Consider the following 23548-nt stretch of genomic DNA (forward strand, 5'->3'; position numbering starts at 1 on the left):
CGCAGTGGTTGAGAGTCTGCTTGCCGATGCAGGGCACACGGGTTCGTGTCCCGGTCCGGGACGATCCCACATGTCGTGGAGCGGCTAGGCCCGTGAGCCATGGCCACTGAGCCTGCGTGTCTGGAGCCTGTGCTCCGCAACGGGAGAGGCCACAACAGTGAAAGGCCCGCGTACCGCAAAAAAAAAAAAAAAAAAAAAAAAAAGAAATGGGGGGACTTCCCTGGTGGCGCAGTGGTTAAGAATTCGCCTGCCAATGCAGGGGACACGGCTTCGAGCCCTGGTCCGGGAAGATCTCACATGCTGTGGAGCAACTAAGCCCGTGTGCCACAGCTACTGAGCCTGCACTCTAGAGCCCGTGAGCCACAACTACTGAGCCCACACACCACAACTACTGAAGCCCGTGTGCTTAGAGCCCGTGCTTCGCAACAAGAGAAGCCACCACAATGAGAAGACTGCACGCCACAACGAAGAGTAGCCTCCGAGGGCTCGCCTCAACTGCAGAAAGCCTGCACAGAGCAACGAAGATCCAATGCAGCCAAAAGTAAATAAATAATTAATTAATTAAGTGATACATATTTAAAAAAAAAAAAGAGCCAGTGAAATATCAGTTCTACATGTATAATGATTATTACCATTAGGACACTTTAAATAATACTGTCCTTAAAGTTAGAAAATTATGTTGGAGCCTAAATTTGTCACTTTCTGGATAAGTAACATCAGACAAGCTGTTAAACTCTCTATACCTCTGTTTTACATCTGCAAAATCTGGGATAATAATGCTTCCCTCAGAGGCAAGTCAATAAAGGGCAACCACACTGCTGCCGTAAATGGCATTCTTCAAAAGAGATGAAACTTCACCGTAGTGAATTGGAAATACGTTGTCAATTAGTTCAGGTTTCCACAGGGGACTTTGTACATACCAGGAGAGAGATAAAATTGATGCTTCCCTCAACCAAGTAGCCAGTTTCAGATTTGAAATAAAATGTATGTTGAATATTTTTGCCATATGGGGGTACAAATTACAAGGTTTAAAACAAAAGGCAATGTTGCCACCCCTGAGTTCAGCCAGTTTTAATATTTAAATTTTGAACAGTTCAATATGTTCCCAATAACAATTTATTTAGAAATAACTAGTTTAGAAAATTGTGTTTAATACGTTATTCCAAATGTACAGAAAGAGTATACATCTTTGTTAGCGGAAATCAGTTTTTCCCTATTTCCACTAGATATATGGTAAAATAAAATTTTAAAGAATATTAGTATGAAGGGATGCCAGATTATTAGCCTATCCAGACTACCCACGGATCTTAATCTGTTCCTTCCCCACAGTACTGCCATTAAAAAGGCCAGCACAGTGCCTCAAACATGGTACATGCTCAATGAACAGTTGTTGAATTAACATTATCTGAAATTCTGCTCAAAGTGAATGATAGACATTGCCTCCGCCATTTGGTGACAGTTAAAGATAGGTTTGAATACTCAACTGTCTGCTAGACATTTCCACTCAGATGTCTAACACAGAGTTATCCAAAGTGTGCCCCTCAGATCAGAACCAGCCAGGAAATATTTGTTACTAGTTTACCCCTCCACGAAATGTTTGCTACTTGTCTACAACAAAAGAAGTACAGAAATTGAAAACGCTTAAAGACTTTCTAGCATTTTTAATAGAGTAACTGTTTTATGTTACATATGAACAAAACTGGTTTGTATTCTAAATGTCTTTATTGCATTTTCTAGCAATTTATTTGTACTGTATTTCACATAAGCATCAGTCTGTGAGAGAAATGGAAACAAAACCAAATCAAGTCGCCTCCAACGGACAGTCCGCGAAGCACTTAATAGACATCTCAAACACATGTTCAAAACTGAACTCCTGATTCTCTCCACTTACCTGCTCATCCTGCTGTCTTCACCTGAATTGATGGCCACTCCATTTTTATGGTTACTCAGGCAAAAACCCAAGAGTCATCCTTTGACTCCTTTGCTTCCATCTTTCATCCTTTTGGGATATATTTTCGACACTGCAATCAGAGGGATACACTCGTAAAACATAAGTCAAATCATGCCAATCATCTGTTCAAAACCCTCCAAAGGCTCCCATTTCACTCTGTGTAAAAGCCAAAGTCCAAAGTCCTTGCAATGGCCTACAAGATCCAGCTTAACCTGGCCTCTGTTACTAGGCTCATTTCCTACCACTCTTGCCTGTGGCTCACACCTCTGCAGGCACACTGGCCTCCTTGGGTTACTCGAATACACTAGGCAGGCTCCTGATCTGCACTGGCTGTTCCCTCTGCCTGGAACACTTAAACCAGATCTCCTTCATGTTTTTGCTAAAACGTTAACTTCTCAGTGAGGCCTACCGCCACCATATTTAAAATGGCAACTTCTCCTCATCCCCTTTTCTCTGGTTGATTTTTTTCTGATAGTATTTATCACCTTCTAAAACACTCTATAATTTACTCATTATAGTCATTGATTGTTTTTGCCCGCTAAACTCTAAACACTACAAGGTCAGAAGTTTCTTTCTTTTTCATTGCTGCATCCCCAGTGCCTAAATCTATGTTTGCCATATAGAAGGTGCACCATGTACTGTTCATTAAATAATTTGGAACAAGCACTTTGGGGAGTAATTTAGCAGTAGCTATTAAAACTGAAAATGTATATATCCTATAATCCAGCAATTCTACTCCTGGATATTTACCCTAGAGGAACACTTACACATGTGCGTGAGGAAATGGTTCACAGATGTTCACTACAGAATGTTTTTGTAATGGCAAAAGATGGAAACAACCTAAATGTCCATTAGTAGGGAAATGGATAGAATGCTATGGTGTAGTCAATAAATTGCCATAAAAGTGCTAAAATAAATAAACTTGAATGGATATAGCTCAGAACCAAAATAGTGAGGTAAATGTTGAAGACTGTGCAGAGCAGTGCCATCTTTGTGAACAAAAACATGCATAAACTATTTCTGTTTATTATGGGTACACGTATGTAAGAAAAATATTACAAATGAACTATTGAGATGATTCATACCAATTCGTGACAGAAGGTTCCATTAGGGGAGGGATTGTTAATTTTACAATGTTTTATTTCTTATAAGATAAAAAGACTGGAAACAAAATAAAATGTAAAATTTGTTGCATTTGAGGATATTGAGTGAGATTAATATTTTTTTTGTACTTTTCTGTATTTGAAATTTTCTCAGTTAAAAAAAACTGTCTTCTAGACTTCAAGATCTTTAAGAGCCAGAAGTGTGTTTTATTCATATTCCTATCCATAGTACCTAATACTCTTACTAGAATTTAGGAGGTCCTCAAGAAATACTTGAATATATACGTATTGAAAAGAGGAGGAATTAAGGGGTAAAGAAGATGAGTGGCACAGATGTAAAAAGAAAGGTAAGAAATATTTTGGATTGACACAAGCATGACTTAATACTCATGCTACCTAAGACTCTCAGCTGCCCTATGTTACTTTGAAACAGACAGGATTTTTGAGATGGCAAGAAGATAAAGATGTGAAAAAAGCTCTCTTCCATCCATCAGTTACCAAGAATGCTGTAGGGATTCATTGGTTATTGTAGTAGTGTTTCCAAATTCCCAAAAGAAATCAATCTTTGAGATTCAGGAACAAAAAGAAAAAAAAAAGGAATTCCTGAAATAATAACTTATTTTGCATTTTTCATAACTTTTTTTACATGTTTTTAAAATATAATGAGTAAACATAATAAGCAATTTATTATTATTATAGGGTTATACTAAAAGTTCCAGAAGTTTCTTTCTGTTTTAAAAAATATAATAATAAAAGTGTCTTTTATTATTTTTATGAACCAATATATTGGACAAGATGGTATATTTCAGTTATATGCTACCTGTTATAGATATTTCATAATAAAAATCATTAAAAGAGGGAAGCATTAATGCAAAATAAATTCTAAATAAAAATCAATTTTAAAGATAAAATGTAAAAATATTTAATATTTTAAAAGTTATTCTTCAAATGACTATTTTTATTTTATTTGTTTTAGGATCATTCTTTTTTATTTAAATAAATTTATTTATTTTTGGCCGTGTTGGGTCTTCGTTGCTACGTACGGGCTTTTCTCTAGTTGTGGCGAGCAGGGGCTTCTCTTCGTTGCGGTGTGTGGGCTTCTCATTGCGGTGGCCTCTCCCGTTGTGGAGCATGGGCTCTAGGCGCGCAGGCTTCAGTAGTTGTGGCTCACGGACTCTAGAGCGCAGGCCCAGTAGTTGTGGCGCACGGGCTTAGCTGCTCTGTGGCATGTGGGATCTTCCCGGACCAGGGCTCGAACAAGTGTCCCCTGCATTGGCAGGTGGATTCTCAACCCCTGCGCCACCAGGGAAGCCCAAATGACAATTTAAAACACATAAAACATTAATAGTCTTATCCAATAGATTTGATCTTTGTTTTGTGACAAATGAGAGAAAATTCCTCTTATTCTGTATTTGATGTTGGTTCAGCTGTTAAAAGTGCTTCCAAAAGTATTATCAGATTGGGCATTAGGGCATATGTTGCTTTTTATAAGCTCATTTACTGTTTTCACAATGAAAATATTTGGTCTGTTTTACAAAGAACTATATACTTCAGTGATCTGGAAAATGCAGCACACAGGATTAGATAATATTCAAACAATGTAACGCTTGGATCTCCTAGCAAGATCAATAGTGTTACATAGAAATATGTTGAAATCACCAATTTATGAAGCTATTTTGCTTGCAAAATGTCATTTCTTGAAATACCATCCACAAGATTAGCACAACGTATTCTATTTATATAATTATTAATCATATACATATATACTAAAATTAATTATATAAGTATATATTAAACATATTACTATTTATGTTATTAGTAAAAGTACTCAATAACACAATTTATAACATGACAAAAAATACAAGCAAGATGGACTGCTTAGATATTGACTGTTTCTAATATGTTCCTGTCATGATTCCAGAAATGTTGACCTTAATTTTTGACTCTGCATGTCAAGGTTTCCTGTCTTTCTTTTGACTTGATGTCAGTATATTGCTTTGAGCCAATAATATCATTATGTTGATTGTTAAGGTTTAATTTTCCCCTTTATATTGTTTTGGCACCTTTGTCAAAAATCAATTGACTGTATATATGTAGGAATCTATTTCTGGACCCGCTAGTCTGTTCCATTCCATTTTATTTTTATATGTCTCTTTTCATAAACACCAAGCTGTCATGCTTAAAGAGCTTTATAATAAGTCTTGAAATCAGGTAGGGTAAGTCCTCCAATTTTGTCCTTATTTTTATATTTATTTATTTAATTAACTTATTTATTTGGTTGTGCCAGGTCTTAGTTGCAGCAGGTAGGTTCCTTAGTGGCGGCTCGCTGGCCCCTTAGTTGTGGCTCACTGGCTCCTTAGTTGGCGGCACGTATGTGGGATCTAGTTCCCTGATCAGGGATCGAACCCAGGTCCCCTGCATTGGGAGCATGGAGTCTTAAACACTGCGCCACCAAGGAAGTCTCCTGCTCTTATTTTTAAAAATTGCTTTGGTTATTCTAGGTTCTTTGCATTTCCATAGAAATTTAGAATTAGCTTGTCAATATGTATAAAGCAGCTTGCTGGAATTTTGATTGAGATTGGGTTGAATCTATAAATGAACTTGGTGAGGACTGACATCTTAATAATACTGAGTCTTGCAATCCATGAACACGGTTGATTTTTTCATTAATTTAGATTTTCCAAAAATATGCCAGGCATAGTAATGGGGGCTTTACATGCATCCAATTAATTAAAATTCATCTTTCCTTTTTTTAGGCAAATTATACCCGGAAGGAAACGGGAAGGTGGAGAGGTTAAGTAATTCCCTGAGGTCAGGCAGTAGGTGTCATAGAAGAGAATGTGGGCCCCCAGCTGTCTGACGCCTGGCTTTTTCTATTCACCAGTCTACTTAACTCAGCTCTAACTAGGGCCATCACTTATGCCTGCAAACCTTTCTAAAGTTCAGATTGTTCCTTAACAATCAAGCATTACAAACTCCCACCATCACTGTTATAGTAAGGAGATAGTATTAAATCATGTGGAGGCATATGGGCATAAGAGATTAAATTACATTTTCCAAATTGCACCTGAGGTTTGAATGTGCCAATTATACACTTTTGACTACCTTGTTCACAGCACTTGGAATTCAGGTTTATGAACAGCATAAGATTCTTGTACCCCATTGCAAGAAAAGATATTCCCATTTATAAAGTAGCCACACCAATTATCCTGGCTTAGGATTTGGAAAAGGTTTTGTAAAATATCTAAAAGCTCTTGATATAATTTGAGAAATTACCTGTTATGGAAATTCAGTGACCTTTACAAACTTGCCCATGGCCAAAAAAGAAAGAAAGAAGGAAATCAATGAAAACAAATCCAAATTGGTTGTCATTAAAAGTAATCAAAGTTCCTGATCTATTCCTGATGAGTTTAATTTTAAAAAAAAAGAGAATTTATGAAAAAAAAGTTATGGTTGGAGATCTACTCTTAAATAAATATTCAATGACACTTATTAAAGTGGCCATTCTGATAGTTATAAGGACCGCTGCCATGGGATTTTACAGTGGAGGAGAGAGATGGGGCTCAACCCCTAATATAGCATGGGCAAGTGAGAATTTGCAGGGTAGGGGTCAATGGATGGAAAATTACTCAAAGAACACAATAGGGCTAAGGGGAGTTTTGGCTACACTGACCTTGCAGGATTCTTGCTGAAAAAGGGCCAGGATGATCAGACATCACCTGGGGAGTGGTGAAGGATGAGGAACCTGATCACATCTTGGAGGGGTGGGAGGGGCGTGGAGTGGTTCTAGTTAGACTGACTTAGCAGGGTTCTTGCCAAAAGCGGATTTTACAAGAAAGTACACATGTGAGCCTAAGAGAAAGTTTCAGGAGCCTGACCGAAGTCTGGCCAAGCAAAGAAACTTTACTTCGAGTGTTTCCAGTCACATTTGTTTTAAGAGCTTTCCCAGGGCTTTTTCAGATCCGGGATCCAGTCTAGAAGAGTCTAGTCAACAGTCCACTAATTTCATAGCAATTCTCCCAAACTGGAAGGCCTAGAGAGGGTACAAGGCTCATGCTTGAAAAATTTTACCCTTCCTGATTTCTTTGTATACAAAACTTAGAATAGGGCTTCCCTGGTGGCACAGTGGATAAGAATCTGCCTGCCAATGCAGTGGACACGGGTTCGATGCCTGGTCTGGGAAGATCCCACATGCCGCGGAGCAATTAAGCCCATGCGCCACAGCTACTGAGACTGCGCTCTAGAGCCCGCGAGCCACAACTACTGAAGCCTGCGTGCCTAGAGCCCGTGCTCTGCAACAAGAGAAGCCACTACAATGAGAAGCCCGTGCACTGCAACAAAGAGTAGCCCCCGCTCACCGCAACTAGAGAAAGCCCGCGTGCAGCAACGAAGACCCAACACAGCCCCCCCCAATAATAATAAATAAATAAAAATTAAAAAAAAACAAAAAACTTAGAATAGAAAGCTGAAGGAGAGGACTGCGCGCTCACCCGCTTCCAGGCACTTTACCTCCAGCCTGTCTCTTTTACCCCCGCGAGCAGAGAGTGGAAGCCGGGAACCCACGCACTCGCACCTCCCGGGTCCGCAGCTCCCGGCCAGCCCGAGAAACCCGAGGAGGGTGGAGCGGGTCACCTTACTGATACAGGGAGGGGAGTGAAGGGAGAGGAGCCCAGAGAACGGTGACACCGCCGGGCTCCTTCAGGTGGCCTTCTTCGCCGCAAGTCCTAAAAGACGGCTCCAGAAAGGGCGTGGAAGGGAGCGGAGCGCTGCGGCGGAGGGTCACGGGTTCAATCGGCCGGAGGAGGGAGGATGCCAAAGGCGGCGTCTCCTGACCACCGGGCTCACGTCGGGCCCCAGGATGAGCTGAGCCTCAGAGGCTTCTAGGGCTGCTCACCGGCCGCGGACAGAAGGCCGCCCCCACGCTCACTAGCCGGCGCCCCGCTTCCCGCTCCGCGCGCCGCGGCCGCAGGTGAACCGAGCCCCGAAGCGCCCGGAGGCATCAGGTGTCGTGGGAACGGCGCCCGCGGCGCGAAGGGAGAGCCCGCGACGTCTCAAGCCGTCGGTGAGACACGGCGGGAGGGTCGGGCCCCGGACGGCGGCGCCATGGAGGGGACACAGGTGGGAGCGGGGTGCGAGCTGCGGCGGTTCGGCCCCGCGCCCCCTCGGCCGCCCGCCCAAGGTCAGTGGCGGCGCCCCCCGCCCGGAGTAGCCGGTACTCAAGCTGCGGCGCCGGGAGACCCTGACGCGCCACCATCCCCCCAACCCCGGGAAGCCACCTGTGGGCGGGGCCTCGCCTGGGAGGCCTGGGAAAGGGGCGGCCGGGGGCCGCGGGAGGGGGGGAAGCTCGGAGACACTCTGCAGCTTGCACAGCCAGACTGTGCAAGCCAGACTTGACTCAGTGTCCCTTTATTAGAGGGTAGGGGGAAGATGGACTTGGGGCCCAAAGCCGGCGTCCCTGCGCTGGGCGAAAGCAGCTTCCAGCCGGGCTCGGGTCGTGTAAGGAGCTCGCGTCCCTGTCGTCAACTGTGAGGCTTTTACTCTTTACACATATTCCTCGGTTTTCTTTAGTTTTCTGCAGTTCATTCCAGTTAAGCCCCTCCTCGCCGTGAATAAGGAACCTCGGTGTGTTTGTAGATTCTAAGACCAGATATAGTATCGCGGAGAGACTTTCCTGACCCGCGTCTCCACCGACCCTGCATCCAGCGCTGCCCCCCGGGTGGGTGTGCAGGAGTGTTGGGCGACACTCTGTCAGCGGCTAGGGGTCTGGACAGTCTCAGTTTTTAAAGTGCACCTTCAGAAGGCCTTCTCTGACGGTAAACTAAGGTTTGCAGAGAGTTTAGCGGTCAGTCCTTGTGAATGAAACATCTTATGGTTCGGGACAGCTTGATGCGATGTGCTAAATAAATTAATTGTGGTTGGCTCTTTTTCTCTTTGTTCCTGTGGGTTACTGTTACACGGCGTGTGGCTAGTTTGTTTACAGTTTAATTTTACCTGTATCAAAATACAAAGGGCCGAATGTGACCTCAAATCTGTCATTCACCAACATGCTGTATTATTAAGAGCTTCATTATTATGTTACTGTTCATATGCGAGTTTCCATGAACTCACGTGAATCATCTTCCTTATAAATCTCATAGGTAAAGTCTCCTTAAATGCTGGTGAAAAATGTACCTTTTTGAAGAAGGCAATAAAATGTTCTTGAGTGAAAATCCTAAGGGATTAACTTTTTTCTCTCCCTATGTCTTTGTCTATGAGTTATTGTACTCGGACTTTGACAGGCATTTTAACACCCACGCCAGCCGTACTTTAATGAGTTCTATTATAATTATTTCATTTTGAAGGTACTGCATATGCTACTGTAAATACGTTTCATGCTCTATTGACTCAGCAATATCCTTCTTTCTTTCTTTTCTTTTCTTTTTTCTTTTTTTTTTGTCTGCGAGGCATGCGGGATCTTAGTTCCCCCACCTGGGATCAACCTGAGCCCACTGCAGTGGAAGCACGGAGTCTTAACCACTGGACTGCCAGGGAAGTCCCCTATCCTTATTAACCTTTTCATTCATCAAGAATTTTAAAACCTTCCCCATGGATAGTTTTTATAGCCAATATCTATTGTTTGGAGATGTTGGGTTTGCTAAGAATGTTTGATTTCAGAACCAGATGTCGGATTCTAGACTTGGAAAGCACCTAAACAGTGACTTGTTAGATATTGTGTTAGTACAGTTTGAATCCTCCCCCCACCCCATCCCAGTCTCTGAGTAGAAGTTATAGTAAAAATATCAAACAGAGCCAGCCTTACTATTCTATAAAAAGAACTCTCCTCTCCATGGTGGTTTGGGGTATTTCATTTTGAAAAAGTTTCCATAATATCAATATTAATCTGAGGGAAAATCCAAGACAATTTCCAGTTTCTGGAGTAACTTCTTTATCACTTTGGATAAGCTGACTATGAAGACAATAAAACCAACCCTATCCTCTGCAAAGGGATTTAAAAAAAAAAGTATGAAGAGCTTTGAAAAGTAAAATGTGCTACATAACTCTAAGGCCTTCAATAAAAAGCTAATACAAGTGATGTTGCTGATCGGGACTTGGACTTAAATTGAGATTCTGAGTTCTCCTTTTCAGACCTCCTTTGTAAGTCCCCTGAAGCTCACACTGTCTCTTAAGAACCTTGTTGGCTGTTTAGGAAGCTGCTCTGTCTGCTGGGGCTGTAGGGAAAGTGAGGCTGCTTGTTTAGTGTTAGACCCTATGCAAGGGTTTTATTTGCATTTTCTCACTAGAAACACATGAGGGTAGATATTCTTATTCCCATTTTGCAGAAGAGAAAACTGAGGCTCAGACAGGCTGAGTGACTTGCCTAAGGTCACAGAAGTGTCACATTGTAGAACCAGGATTAGAAACCAAACAGGATCTGGTTCTCTACATCAGCGGTCCCCAACCTTTTTGGCACCAGGGACCAGTTTCGTGGAAGACAATTCTTCCATGGACTGGGGGGGAGGGGGAGATGGTTCAGGCTGTAACGTAAGCAATGGGGAGCAGCAGATGAAGCTTCCATTGCTTGCTCGCCGCTCATCTCCTGCTGTGTGGCCCAGGTTCCTAACAGGTCCCCGGAGCTTGGGGACCCCTGCTCTTCATCACATCTTTTACCTTTAACTCAATGGTTTAAACATTTTTTTTTGATAATCTGATGAAACGGTAAGTATCTCCCCAGGAAAAGTGGCCATATCCATATATCTACAAAATTTTGCATATAATTTCTGAGTCCAGCCTACTCTCTGACACCTTACCAGTGCTTTCAGGACACCCTGCTCTAACTGTACCTGTTACTGAATGAGGCAGAAAGCATATAACATTCTCTATATAGGTACATATAGTCTTTTATTAATAGCAGCCCTTGAATTTGGTAGTTTTCAACTGGGTAAAAATTCACTCAGTAACTGAAACAAAAAGAAAAATGACGTGCTATGTTCTAATTGATGTTGTAAGCATCAAAAGCGCAGTTTATTTTTTTGTAATTGTAACCACATTCTTTTTATTTATTTATTTAAACCCCACATTTGTTTATTTATTTTTGGCTATGTTGGGTCTTCGTTTCTGTGCGAGGGCTTTCTCTAGTTGTGGCAAGCGGGGGCCACTCTTCATCGCGGTGTGCGGGCCTCTCACTATCGTGGCCTCTCGTTGCGGAGCACAGGCTCCAGACGCGCAGGCTCAGTAGTTGTGGCTCACGGGCCTAGTTGCTCCGTGGCATGTGGGATCTTCCCAGACCAGGGCTCGAACCCATGTCCCCTGTATTAGCAGGCAGATTCTCAACCACTGCGCCACCAGGGAAGCCCCCTCTTTTTATTTAAAAAACTTTTGTTTTATATTGGAGTATAGTTGATTTACAATGTTGTGTTAGTTCCAGGTGCACAGCAAAGTGATTCAGTCATACATATACCTATATCTATTCTTTTTCAAATTCTTTTCCCCTATATGTTATTACAGAATATTGAGTAGAGTTCCCTGTGCTATACAGTAGGTCCTTGTTGATTATCTATTTTGTATATAGTAGTGTGTATATGTTAATCCCAACCTCCTAGTTTCTCTCTCTCTCCCACCTTTCCCCTTTGGTAACCCTAAGTTTGTTTTCTATGTCTGTGAGTCTGTTTCTGTTTTGTAAATAAGTTCATTTTATCATTTTTTTTAGACTCCACATATAACTGATACCACATGATATTTGTCTTTCTTTGTCTGACTTCATTTAGTATGATAATCTGTAGGTCCATCCATGTTGCTGCAAATGACATTATTTCATTCTTTTTTATGACCGAGTAATATTCCATCATGTATATGTACCATATCTTCTTAATCCATTCATCTGTCAATGGATGTTTAGGTTGCTTCCACGTCTTGGCTATTGTAAACAGCACTACAGTGAACATTGGGGTGCATGTACCCTTTCTAACCATGTTTTTCTCAGGATATATACCCAGGAGTGGGATTGCTGGATCATATGGTAGCTCTATTTTTAGTTTTTTAAGGAACCTCCATACTGTTCTCCATAGTGGCTGTACCAAATTACATTCCCACCAGCAGTGCAGGAGGGTTCTCTTTTCTCCACAGCCGGCATTTATTGTTTGTAGATTTTTCAATGATGGCCATTCTGACTGATGTGAGGTGATATCTCATTATAGTTTTTATTTGCATTTCACTAATAATTAGCAATGTTGAGCATCTTTTCGTGTGCCTCTTGGCCATCTGTATGTCTTTGGAGAAATGTCTATTTAGGTCTTTTGTCCATTTTTTGATTCAGTTGTTTGCTTTTTTTAATATTGAGCTACATGAGCTGTTTGTAAATTTTGGAGACTAATCCCTTGTCGGTCACATCCTTTGCAAATATTTTCTCCCATTCTGTGGGTTGTCTTTTCATCTTGTTTAGGGTTTCCTTTGCTGTGTAAAAGCTTTTGAGTTTAATTAGGTCCCATTTGTTTATTTTTGGTTTTATTTCCATTACTCTAGGAGACATTGAAAAAGATGTTGCTGTGATTTATGTCAAAGAGTGTTCTGCTTATGTTTTCCTCCAAGAATTCTATAGTTTCCAGCCTTACATTTAGGTCTTTAATCCATTTATTTGTGTGTGGTGTTAGAGAATGTTCTAATTTCATTCTTTTACATGTAGCTGTCCGGTTTTCGCAGCACCACTTATTGAAGAGACTGTCTTTCCTCCATTGTATATTCTTGCCTCCTTTTTCATAGACTAATTGACCATAGGTGTGTCAGGTTTATTTCTGGGCTTTCTATCCTGTGCCATTGATCTTCAAAGGTGCAGTTTAGAACAATGGTGCTTATTTGAAAGCTGATCTTTTGTCTGGACTTCATCAACTATCCTGCAATAGCAAAGAACATAGATGTTGCCTTCATTTACAGTTTTTTTTTTTTTTTCCTCCTAGAGATGGCAAATCCTGAGGCTGTTATAAGTAGCTGCAGCTCTCATGAAGAAGAAAATCGCTGCACTTTTAACCAGCATACATCTCCCTCTGAGGAGCTTCTATTAGAAGACCAGATGAGGCGAAAACTCAAATTTTTTTTCATGAATCCTTGTGAGAAGTTCTGGGCTCGAGGTAGAAAACCGTGGAAACTTGCCATACAAATTCTAAAAATGGCAATGGTAACCATCCAGGTAACGATCTCAGATCATGAGATTAGCGAAGTCTTCTTTTACTAACAAAGAGAACTATGGACAGTTTTGTTTTATTTTTTATAACTTTTAACTGTATGCATAATAAAGAACAATAATTAAGGAGATATGCAATCTTAAACCCTCCCACTTCAATATTTGTGAAAGAAAACTTTGATTTTTTTGTTTTCTCTAACTCTTTTCCTTCTCATCTTTCATGAAGTTATAATTTTACTCACATAATGTAATTGGTTTGCAGGAAAAGAAAATTTTAATATTTGGCTTCCAATCAAGAAGCTTAGCTGAAGGTTTCTAAATCAACTGTGGAAACTAGCTATTGCCCAACCAGAGGATTCTTTTTTTTCCCCTAGTTAGTTTCCTGAGAATTTCTGTCTCTTCAGAAACTTCAGGATTTTTGTTAAGAGTGTTTGGACTCTCACATCCCTGTGATCATGGGAGCCCTGAAGTAGAAGAATGTGGAGTTGATTAAAAGGAGTAGCATAGGTAGTGAAATATGAGACTTCATTTCAGGAGATGCTGAATCTCATTTCCTTGCCTTCTCTTAACATTTTAGCCCAAATATAGGAAATTATATTTTGTGATTCTTTATATATACTTATGATTTACTCTTGTGAAGGTATGTTTTCCTGCTGGTGAGAGTAACTATCTCTTGTTGAAAGCAAAGGGGCAAAAATAAAAGATTTTAATAGGAAAAATAGATGTGATACATTTATTTTTATTAATACTTTCTCGTAATTTGGTGAAAAATGCATAAGTACATAAACAACTGGTATTCGAGGAGAATTTTTTTAACTCCGAAATTGCTAATCTTAACTGATAATTGAGAACAAATGCTTAAGGTGTTAGAAGCTAAGGCTATTTCTACAGTCATATGAAGTTGGTGAAATTCTTGCCTACGTTTCTGATGCTAGGTGTTATGTAAAGGAAACTGACATTTGAGTGATTACTTTGTTCCAGGACATTATTTCATTTAATTTCAACAGTACTTCTATTGGATAAATACTGGAATCCTTTGGTTTACAGAATAAGGAACTGATATTTATAGAGCCACATGATCAGTACTGACTAGTACTGCCACTGGTGGAATCAAGACTTTAGAGGCACGTGTTCTCTCCCTCTAACATATCAACATAAAAATGGATGTTCAGTTCTCAGTATATTTGGCGAGCTGGAATTGAAATTCTTAACTTCCAGCTGATAATGTGGTGTGTCACAAAAGTGAAAATATTTATCTGTGTTATTTCTGATAAGTTGGAGGGAAAGCCTGTGTCAGTTGAACATGAATATTTTCTACTTAGAATGATAGGTACCACTTGTGTGTTTACTGTGTTTCGGCCTAAACATTTTATATCATCACATTCAATTCTTAAAACAGATCAGAGTTAGGTAGTAGTGTCCCCGTTACACAGATGAAAACACTGAGGCTTAGAGAAGTAAAATAACCTGTCATAGTCAGGAAACTAGAAGAATAGAACTGAGATTCAAATTCAGATTCTATTCCCTCTAAGACTTATGTTCTTTTTTTTTAAAAATTTTTAAACATCTTTATTGGAGTATAATTGCTTTACAATGGTGTGTTAGTTTCTGCTTTATAACAAAGTGAATTATTTATACATATACATATGTCCCCATATCTCTTCCCTCTTGTGTCTCCCTCGCTCCCACCCTCCCTATCCCACCCCTCTAGGTGGTCACAAAGTACCAAGCTGATCTCCCTGTGCTATGCGGCTGCTTCCCACTAGCTATCTATTTTACGTTTGGTAGTGTATATATGTCCATGCCACTCTCTCACTTTGTCCCAGCTTACCCTTCCACCTCCCCATATCCTCAAGTCCTAAAAGATTTAGGAAGCTCATCTAACTTTCCTGTGTTTCCTAGGGTGGTCAAGAGGAAAATTGACTAACAGTTTAAGATGTTAAGCCTGTTAGTAATAAGCATATAAAAGGCATTTAGGTAAGTTTTTTTAGTAACTGAGGGCTTTTCTTAACTGTGATGTTTCCTTAATCTACATTGGAAGAATCAAACAAATATTACATAAAGGCTTTGTAATTGAGCAAATGAGGGTGACTTGATGACAGATATCCTCTTTTCAGGGAAAAGACAGTGGTATTTCTGTTAAGTTGGAGATTTTGTGTCTGCAGCGGCAAAAGAAAGATGACTATGATGATAGGCACCCTACTAAAAGTTTCCCTTTCACACTGCCTGGCTCAGTCTCTGAATTATAGCAGTTCTCTCTGCCAGTCGTACTCTTGTCTGCCCCTAGGCCCTTGAGGGCAGGAACTGTGTCTTCTAGCTCGGTGCTGGCTTGTGAAGGTATTCATATATTTGAATGAATCGGTAAAAATATCTTTGGGAATTCTCTGGAGGCTTTTTGATCATCAGCTTCGATAGATGTAAAATCCCTGGAATATCAAGCTATCATCTTACTGAGATTTAAATAGGACACAGCTTAAAGAGGCTCTTTAGAAATGAGAGTCGAGTTAGGTAGCGAGTGATGATATGTGTGGGATACCGGGCAGACATCACAAGGGGAGGTGAGAGGCGAAAAGACTGGTCTACTGTCTCTATTTTTCCCTGATCAGACCCTGGATACTTTGTGTAACATGAGCTTGGATAGTTAGAGCTTGGATTTAGTCTGTTAGACTTGGGTTAGAATTTTGACTATATACTTGCTACCGATACTTGTAAAAATTATTTAACTTCTCTGAGTCTTCATGTATGCATCTGTAAAATGGGTGTATTAGGAACTATGCTGTGGTATTAGTATGAAGAAATTTCCTGCGATAGTGTATGGAACATAGGTTTTCAGTGTTGTTCCCCTTTTCCATATAAAATATACGTTGCCCCCTTACTCTGCTATCTAAGTCAAAATATATGTTCTAAACTTACAGCGTGCACACACGTGTGTGTGTATGTGTGTGTGTGTATGGGAGAGAGAGAGCAAGAGGACAACTGAGTTTCATGTAAAACTCTGGGGTCAATCCTGCATGAATGTTAAGGATATGTTATGTTAATATACTTTAATTTAGAGATTAGTTGAAAGAATATTTTTATTTTTGGCCTTATTTGTCACAGTTTTGGTAATTAGACCTAGGAATATAGTTTGATTATAGGGCTTAAACTTATGTAAGATATTTCTTAGGTTGTATTGTACACCTGCTTCAAGACCTTTTCGTTCTACAGAATTCATTTTGAACTCTTCTATTTGCCATTCAAGCCCCTGCACCATCTGACTCCAGTCTTTCTCTTCACATTTTTTCTCACTATTTCTCTCATTGAATTATGCTGGTGTCCTCAATGTCCCCCCAAAGTGCTAAGTTCAACTCGACCTTCTTGGCCTTTCCTCCGTGTTCCTCAAATGTCCCCTGACCAAGTTATGCACATATTTCAGGGTTTCTATTATTCTTTCTTCCTTAGAGAAACCTTCCAACTTCCTTAGTTACCTTGCTTCTCTGAGCTAAAGAACTCCTAAAGGGCTTCTCTGAACTCCTAAAGCTTTTGTTGGTAGGGAAAATGTCATAAGTGGGATCATACATGAAAATAAATGTTGAAAGTATGCAAAATCGCTTTCTTTTATTTTAAAGCTAGAAACCCACCTTATCTTTAAGGGCAAATTAATTCACAGCTGCCAAACTTTTAATTTCTATTGAATATATTCAGGATTAATTAGGCATTGAATCTTGAATAGATGAATTGATCATTTTATAGAGAACTTTTATTTCATTACTTTTTGACCCTCTTACTTTTTCTTTTTTCTTTTAAGCTGATCTTTTTTGGGCTAAGTAACCAGATGGTGGTAGCTTTCAAGGAAGAGAACACTATAGCATTCAAACACCTCTTCCTAAAAGGATATATAGACCGAATGGATGACACATATGCAGTGTATACACAAAGTGATGTATACGATCAGATCATCTTCGCAGTGAACCAGGTAAATCAAACACATGCATTCTTCACTTGGGAAAAAGATTAGACTGGAAAATTGTTAGCAATGTACATAATAGAAACTGACATTCAGTTGTACAAGGGTGAACATTTTTTAATGAAATATGTAAATGACATGTATGAAACAGTTAAATTTTTTTTAATGTTGCCAACAAACTTTAACAGAACTAGAAGTTGAGAAAAGCTTTTCTTTAGTAACAGAAAGACAGAAATTTTAAAGACTTAATTAAAAGAGTCAGAGCTAGGGCTTGGCATGAGAACCTCAAAGGTTTAAAATGATTAACCATGACCTTGGCTGTAAGTAGTCATTAAGTCTTCAGAGCTTATACTTTCAGGGACCCTTAACAAATAATGAGAATATTAACTTTGCAGAGTGTGTATAGTAACCAAGACCTGAAATTTCATTTAAAAAATAAGTAAGGCCTTTATGTCATACATGACAATGATTTTATTGTAATATTGATTAACTGCCTCAAAAAGGAAGCTTGTTTTTCATACAGATGATTCAAGTTTCTATTCAGAGCTTCTGATCAATTTGTTTTTGCTACAAATAGTACTTTCTCAAGTCCAAAATCTCCTATTTTGTGGGAATCATTGGAAGCTTTCTTGAAGTCAGTATTTCTAACCTGAGTTAGTCTGTAGATAACATTTCAAAAACATTACAACTCTTCTTCAAAAAATTATTATAGTCCAATTATGGCTCTCCTTATCCTGGAGACAAACTATGCACAGTGAGATAAAATACGTATTTGTGACACTAAGGCTTTCTGATCGCATTCAGATTACAAAAATTGGCCAGAAATCTATAGTAATAGAAGTAAGCTGCATATGTTGTTAAATAGAAATATGCCCTACAATTTGTAAGGTAAAAAATAGTAAAATGCTGGAGATATTCAGCTTTGAGATTCTTGTTTTAAGATTATTAAGTTCATCTAAAGCTACGCTGAACGAAATTGGTAGTTTGGTTTTTGGCGGGAGGGGCGGGTAGAGGCAAGATGTAAACAGTTCATTAAATTCCTCCTAAAACATTTTTACCTTTTTTATATAGTAAGCCTAAGAGCAGTCTTAAAAATATAATATTTGGCAGTCAGACCATTCTGTTTATCAGATTTCCATGTTCTTTACAGAATTGCATGTAGATTCCTTGTGCTAGTATATAGGTAGATAATATTAATTGGGGTGGGGTTTACTTAGGGCAAGTGACTCCCTACCATCTTCTGGGCGCTATCAGGCATTTTATTTTATTTTTTTTGAATTTTATTTTATTTTATTTTATACAGCAGGTTCTTATTAGTTATCTATTTTATACATATTAGTGTATATATGTCGATCCCGATCTCCCAGTTCATCCCACCACCACCACCCCCAGCCCCACTTTGCCCCCTTAGTGTCCATACATTTGTTCTCTACATCACTATCAGGCATTTTAAACTAAAGGTAAAAAGTATCTTGAGGGCTTCCCTGGTGGCGCAGTGGTTGAGAGTCTGCCTGCTGATGTAGGGGACGCGGGTTCGTGCCCCGGTCCGGGAAGATCCCACATGCCGCAGAGCGGCTGGGCCCGTGAGCCATGGCCGCTGAGCCTGCGCGTCTGGAGCCTGTGCTCCACAAAGGGAGAAGCCACAACAGTGAGAGGCCTGTGTACCGCAAAAAAAAAGTATCTTGATCACAATATTCATAAATAAAGTTTTAGTTGTTAATGAGGTCAGTTATTCTACACGATTCCAGAGAACTGAATAGAGAAAATATAGACTGATATGAAAGAAAGATCTTTGTTTTCTGTAAGGAAATCTCTTGATAATTGCGGTGATAGTTACCAAGGAGAATGAACAGATAAGACAGTAGCTTCTCAGTCCTTAGAGCTAGTTCCATGACGAATTAGTTTTCCTGAACAGTAGAGCCCTAAAATGCCATCTAACTGCATAACCTCTAGGGTTCATCCTGACCCAACACTGGTTATAACAGCATCACTTTGGTTTAGTATATATGTTTATGTATTTGAATATCAAAGACCTAGTTATTTTTATACTATGTCCTGGCTCTTAGCAATCAGTCATGTTTGGGCCATCTTTACTGGGTTCCTTCTTTCATCCGCCCCTTCAATTAAGGCTGTCCTCAAAGGTTTGTCCTTTTCCTACAGAATTTCCTCCTCTACACAGCCTCAGCCACTGCCAGGAGAGGTGACCCTGAACCATTTGCTCACACTGCTGCATGCAGACAGCTCACGAGCACCTCAGAACCACTCCGGCCAAAACGGGTTCCTGTTCTCTTCCCACCTGCTCCACAGACATGTTTCTCTTTCTGATCACTTGCTTAGATTTAAAGGTCTCAGGGTCTTGGAACCATTTATTCTTGCAGCTCAAACATAGTCTGTATATCCCTACTTCTGGTTGGCTTCCCTCCTTCCCCTCCCTACCGTTTCTTGACTGTTTTCTAAAGGATTCATCTAAAATCACAGATTTGATTGCATAATACTCCTCATTTTATACATATAACAGTGTTAAGTGCCACATATTAATATATTTATTCCGGGAAGGTGGAGGTACATCCCAGGCACTCAGATGTTTGTGAATGAATGAAAGAGCTCAAAAGATTCATGTGTTGAGATCAGGTGATCACAGAGGGGCCACAAAAAATCCATCTATAATCAAGGAGCAATCGGTTTTAATCTGCTTCACTTTGGGTGCCACATTACTCAGGTAAGGATCTTTAATGTGTTTTTATATTGTCTTCCAAAGGGTGACCCGGGGCCCATGGATCTGCGTGAAAAACTACTTCCCTCAAGGCAGAGCTGCAGAGGCAAGTAGGGACAGATGTCCAGCCTGATTAATGCCCCACAGAGGCCATAGCCAGTTAGGTGCCCCATCAGTCAGTCCTACAGGTCACCTGCCTTTCAGCGATAGTCCCACACCACATTCCGGTCCCAGAGTCCTCTGACTCAGGCTCCAGAGCTGCCCTTTAGCTGGACATGGTCCTGCCACTTGCCCCTGAACGGAAAAAAATGCATAACCTAAAAGCTGAGAACTATGTTTTATTCAAGGACATCGCTGCAGACTACAGCCCGGGAAGATGGCCTCTCAGATAGCTCTGAGGGACTGTTCCAAAGAGGGCTTTTGCTGAAACAAAACAAAACAAACAAACAAACAAAAACCCATGTAATGAAACATCAAAAGATTACTGCTAATCATAAAAAAACCCCAGATGTCTCAAATTAATGATTTTAGTGCCTTTCTATGTATGGGAAGATGCAAGAGCCTGGGCTCATGGCAGTTATTCCTTTGATACGCATCTTAACTATCCAGGACCAGTAATCTGTTTTTCTCCATCCTGAGTTCCCCTCAGAGCACACCCGTGATGCCACTGCAGTGGCTGAAGGCTTGATGGCAGGCAACACTTGTTGTTTATTGGAGTGGCAGGCAACACTCTTTGCCTACAACATCCATCTCCTGCAGGTGCTCAGACCTCCATGAGGAGCCTTATTAAGATAGCAAGGAAGTCTGGCTGTAGCATCACTTATAACGTTAGCATGTACCTGAAGCCCTGCACTTTGGATCTTTTGTGTCTCGAGGTCTTACAAGGTTTAAGACACAAGTTTCTAAGGTAGGAGGTTCAGATCTTTAAGTAAGTCCTGTGGGGACTGCCTCACAAGGATCGCGTGCTCAGAAGGGCTACAGGGCCCCATGTAGGTGCGACTGCTTCATGACCCCTGCTTGCCTTTCTGGCTTTACCTCTCGGTACACATCCCCTATTCCAGGCACCCTGGTACTTTACCGCATTCAATATCTTTTACGTCTTTTTTCATTTAATGTACTGTTTACCTCTTACTCCCCGACACCCCGATGTAAAACTACCAGTTTGGCTCAGAGTAGCTTTATAAAGATTTAAGACATTTATTTCCTTGTATGGAAAACAAACAGCTCAAAACTGAATATCTCCAGCATTATACTATTTCCCCCTATATGTAGGACATAATGCTATTTAATGAGTTATGCAGCTTAATTATATCACTGTAGATTTCTGGCTCATTTTCACAATCCCAATGCTAGCAGAAAGGTTGGTGCCATAATCACAAATCCTATCCTAGCAACTTGCCACCTTGGTGTGCATAGATTAGCTCTAGCGAACAAAGATCCACTATCACAGTGGTCCCTAACCTTTTTGGCACCAGGGACCGGTTTCTTGGAAGACAGTTTTTCTACGGACCAGTGGTGTTGGGGATGGTTCGGGCGGTAATGGGAGCAATGGGGAGCGGCAGATGAAGCTTTGCTCACTTGCTGCTCACCTCCTGCTGTGCAGCCTGATTCCTAACAGGTTGCGGACCGGGGGTTGGGGACCCCTGCACTATCACGTTATAGTGATTTTCACCTCACTGTTAATTTGACTGTGTCTCATACTGTTACCTGAAAACTGGGTTTGCCTCTTGGTGGATGTCACACCAAAAGATACAACCGAGCCAAAGGTCAGGAGACGGAAGGATTTATTACTTGCAGCAAGCAAGGAGAACACCAGGGATCTTTCCCAAAGCAGTGTCTCCTCAAACAGCAAAATTGGGGAAGTTTTAAGCTAAGGGTACGTGTATAATCATGAAGGGGCTTGGGCGGTCAACAGAGTCCAAGTTTTAGTTGATTGAAGTCACGAGGGTCAGAAAAGGTTAACATCATCATCCCTTAGATTTCAGTTGACCTGGCAGTTAAGTGTTTTGGGCTAATCTTTACCATTGAAACAGAACTGAGAATCTTTACAATTGATGTATTATCTTTGCTGTTGTTACTTCTCTTGCCTGTTTCTGCATTCTATTGTTCCCTTAATATTATTAATTACTGAGACCTGTTCAAGGACCAGCATTAGATCACAAAAAGGCTTAGGCCAAAAATGGCTTCTCTTATGTCAAGAAAGGCATGCCTGTTCTCTTTCTCCAGGGACCTTCCCTGCCCTATCTACCTACAATACTGTTCTAAGTGCTGGGGTTAGAGCAGTGGGCTTGATAAATTCCTTGCCCTGTGGAACTTACATTCTAATGGAGGAGATGGATTTTAAACAAGTTTAGCCAAAATCAGTTGATTTCCAACAGTGATGAGTGCTATGAAAAAAAAAATCAAGTGACATAAAATATTAACAATGGACTCAGGATGGTCAGAAAAGACCTCTCTGGGGACTTGAAGTCTGGGGAAGAATATTTCAGGCTGAAGGAATGGCAACAGCAAAGGCCCTAGAGGCTAGAAAACATTTAGTATGTTTAAGGCAAGTAGTAAGGAGTAAGGAGTAAGGGAAGGGCCAGGGATAGGGCTATAAGGTCTCTCAGGGCTTAACAGGCCCTGGAAAAGAGCTGTGAAGTTTATTTTGAGAGACAGGAAGCCATGGGAGGGCTTTCAGTAAGAGAAAATTGCTATAAAAGTGACCAAGCTGTGTTCTTACAAAGATAAAGATTTTAAAAATACATTATTTTTAGACAAAGTTTTGCTGGTTACCCTGGAACAATTTTTATCCCATTTCCTATATTATAGTAAAGCAGAACTCTGACTTTATAGGAAATAGTTCAAAGATAAATAAAATTTATATTCACATTAAATGTAAAAGTCAGCTCCTAAACATAGTTCTTTAAAGGAGGAAAGAACCTGAGAATTTATTTAAGGTTAAATTAAGCCTTTAATTTTGCAGATAAGAAAGCAGCAGCTCATAAAGTCTATGACTTGCTCAAGGTCACAGAAATGAGACCTGAACCCAGAACTCTAATTAATTCAAGAGTGCTCTTTGCCCTCTGCGGTCCTGGTGCACAGTAGCATGTTAATTACTCTGCATATTAGCATGCAAGTCTCCACATGGACAGGAGGTGGGAACCTGCCGTTTCAAAGGCAGGGAGGAAGGGGAATCATGGCTTCACTTGCACCTGTCTGGATGTTCCCCTTTTTCTGTTTCTCTTTTTCGTTGAAGTACTTGCAGCTACGCAACATCTCAGTTGGGAATCACGCTTATGAGAACAAGGGCACGGAGCAGTCAGCCATGGCCATCTGTCAGCACTTCTACAAGCAAGGAAACATCTGTCCTGGAAATGATACCTTTGACATTGATCCAGAAATTGAAACTGGTGATGTTCTTCTATAAGCTAGAACTTCCATTTTTAACTCCTTGATTTATACTTATTTATAAATCAATTTATACTTATTTATACTAATTTCATCTCTGAAAACATTGATTTGGCCTGTGCTATTAGGTCATAGTAAGAACTTTATCAGAGTTGTGTCAGGTACTTCACTATAACTCATGATTCTTAAAACAAACAAACAAAACCCCCCACAAAAACCAACGAGGCAAGTTTATTATCATCCTTGTTTTATAGAAGACTGAAGTGTGGCTCAGAAGGTTAAGTGATCTGCT

At 40.3% G+C, this 23548-nt stretch overlaps 2 protein-coding genes across 2 annotated transcripts in view; one reads left to right on the forward strand and one right to left on the reverse strand.

Moving 5' to 3' along the window:
- Positions 1 to 8054, reverse strand: part of DNAI3 (dynein axonemal intermediate chain 3) — a 94602-nt gene extending 86548 nt beyond the window's left edge. The window contains exon 1 of the mRNA XM_089909847.1: positions 7949 to 8054. Coding sequence (XP_089765973.1) covers positions 7949 to 8054 — 106 coding nt within the window. The remainder of the gene's footprint in view (positions 1 to 7948) is intronic.
- A 4-nt stretch (positions 8055 to 8058) lies between these two features.
- Positions 8059 to 23548, forward strand: part of MCOLN3 (mucolipin TRP cation channel 3) — a 32804-nt gene continuing 17314 nt past the window's right edge. Inside the window, exons 1-4 of the mRNA XM_022580887.2 lie at positions 8059 to 8233; positions 12984 to 13213; positions 16995 to 17162; positions 23105 to 23258. Of these exons, the coding sequence (XP_022436595.2) occupies positions 8158 to 8233; positions 12984 to 13213; positions 16995 to 17162; positions 23105 to 23258 (628 nt within the window). The 5' untranslated portion in view covers positions 8059 to 8157. The remainder of the gene's footprint in view (positions 8234 to 12983; positions 13214 to 16994; positions 17163 to 23104; positions 23259 to 23548) is intronic.

This window comes from Delphinapterus leucas, chromosome 1 (genome assembly GCF_059928025.1).
Source record: "Delphinapterus leucas isolate spDelLeu-1000000601 "Yukka" chromosome 1, BTC_Dleu_Yukka2, whole genome shotgun sequence".
Taxonomy (NCBI): Eukaryota; Metazoa; Chordata; class Mammalia; order Artiodactyla; family Monodontidae; genus Delphinapterus; species Delphinapterus leucas.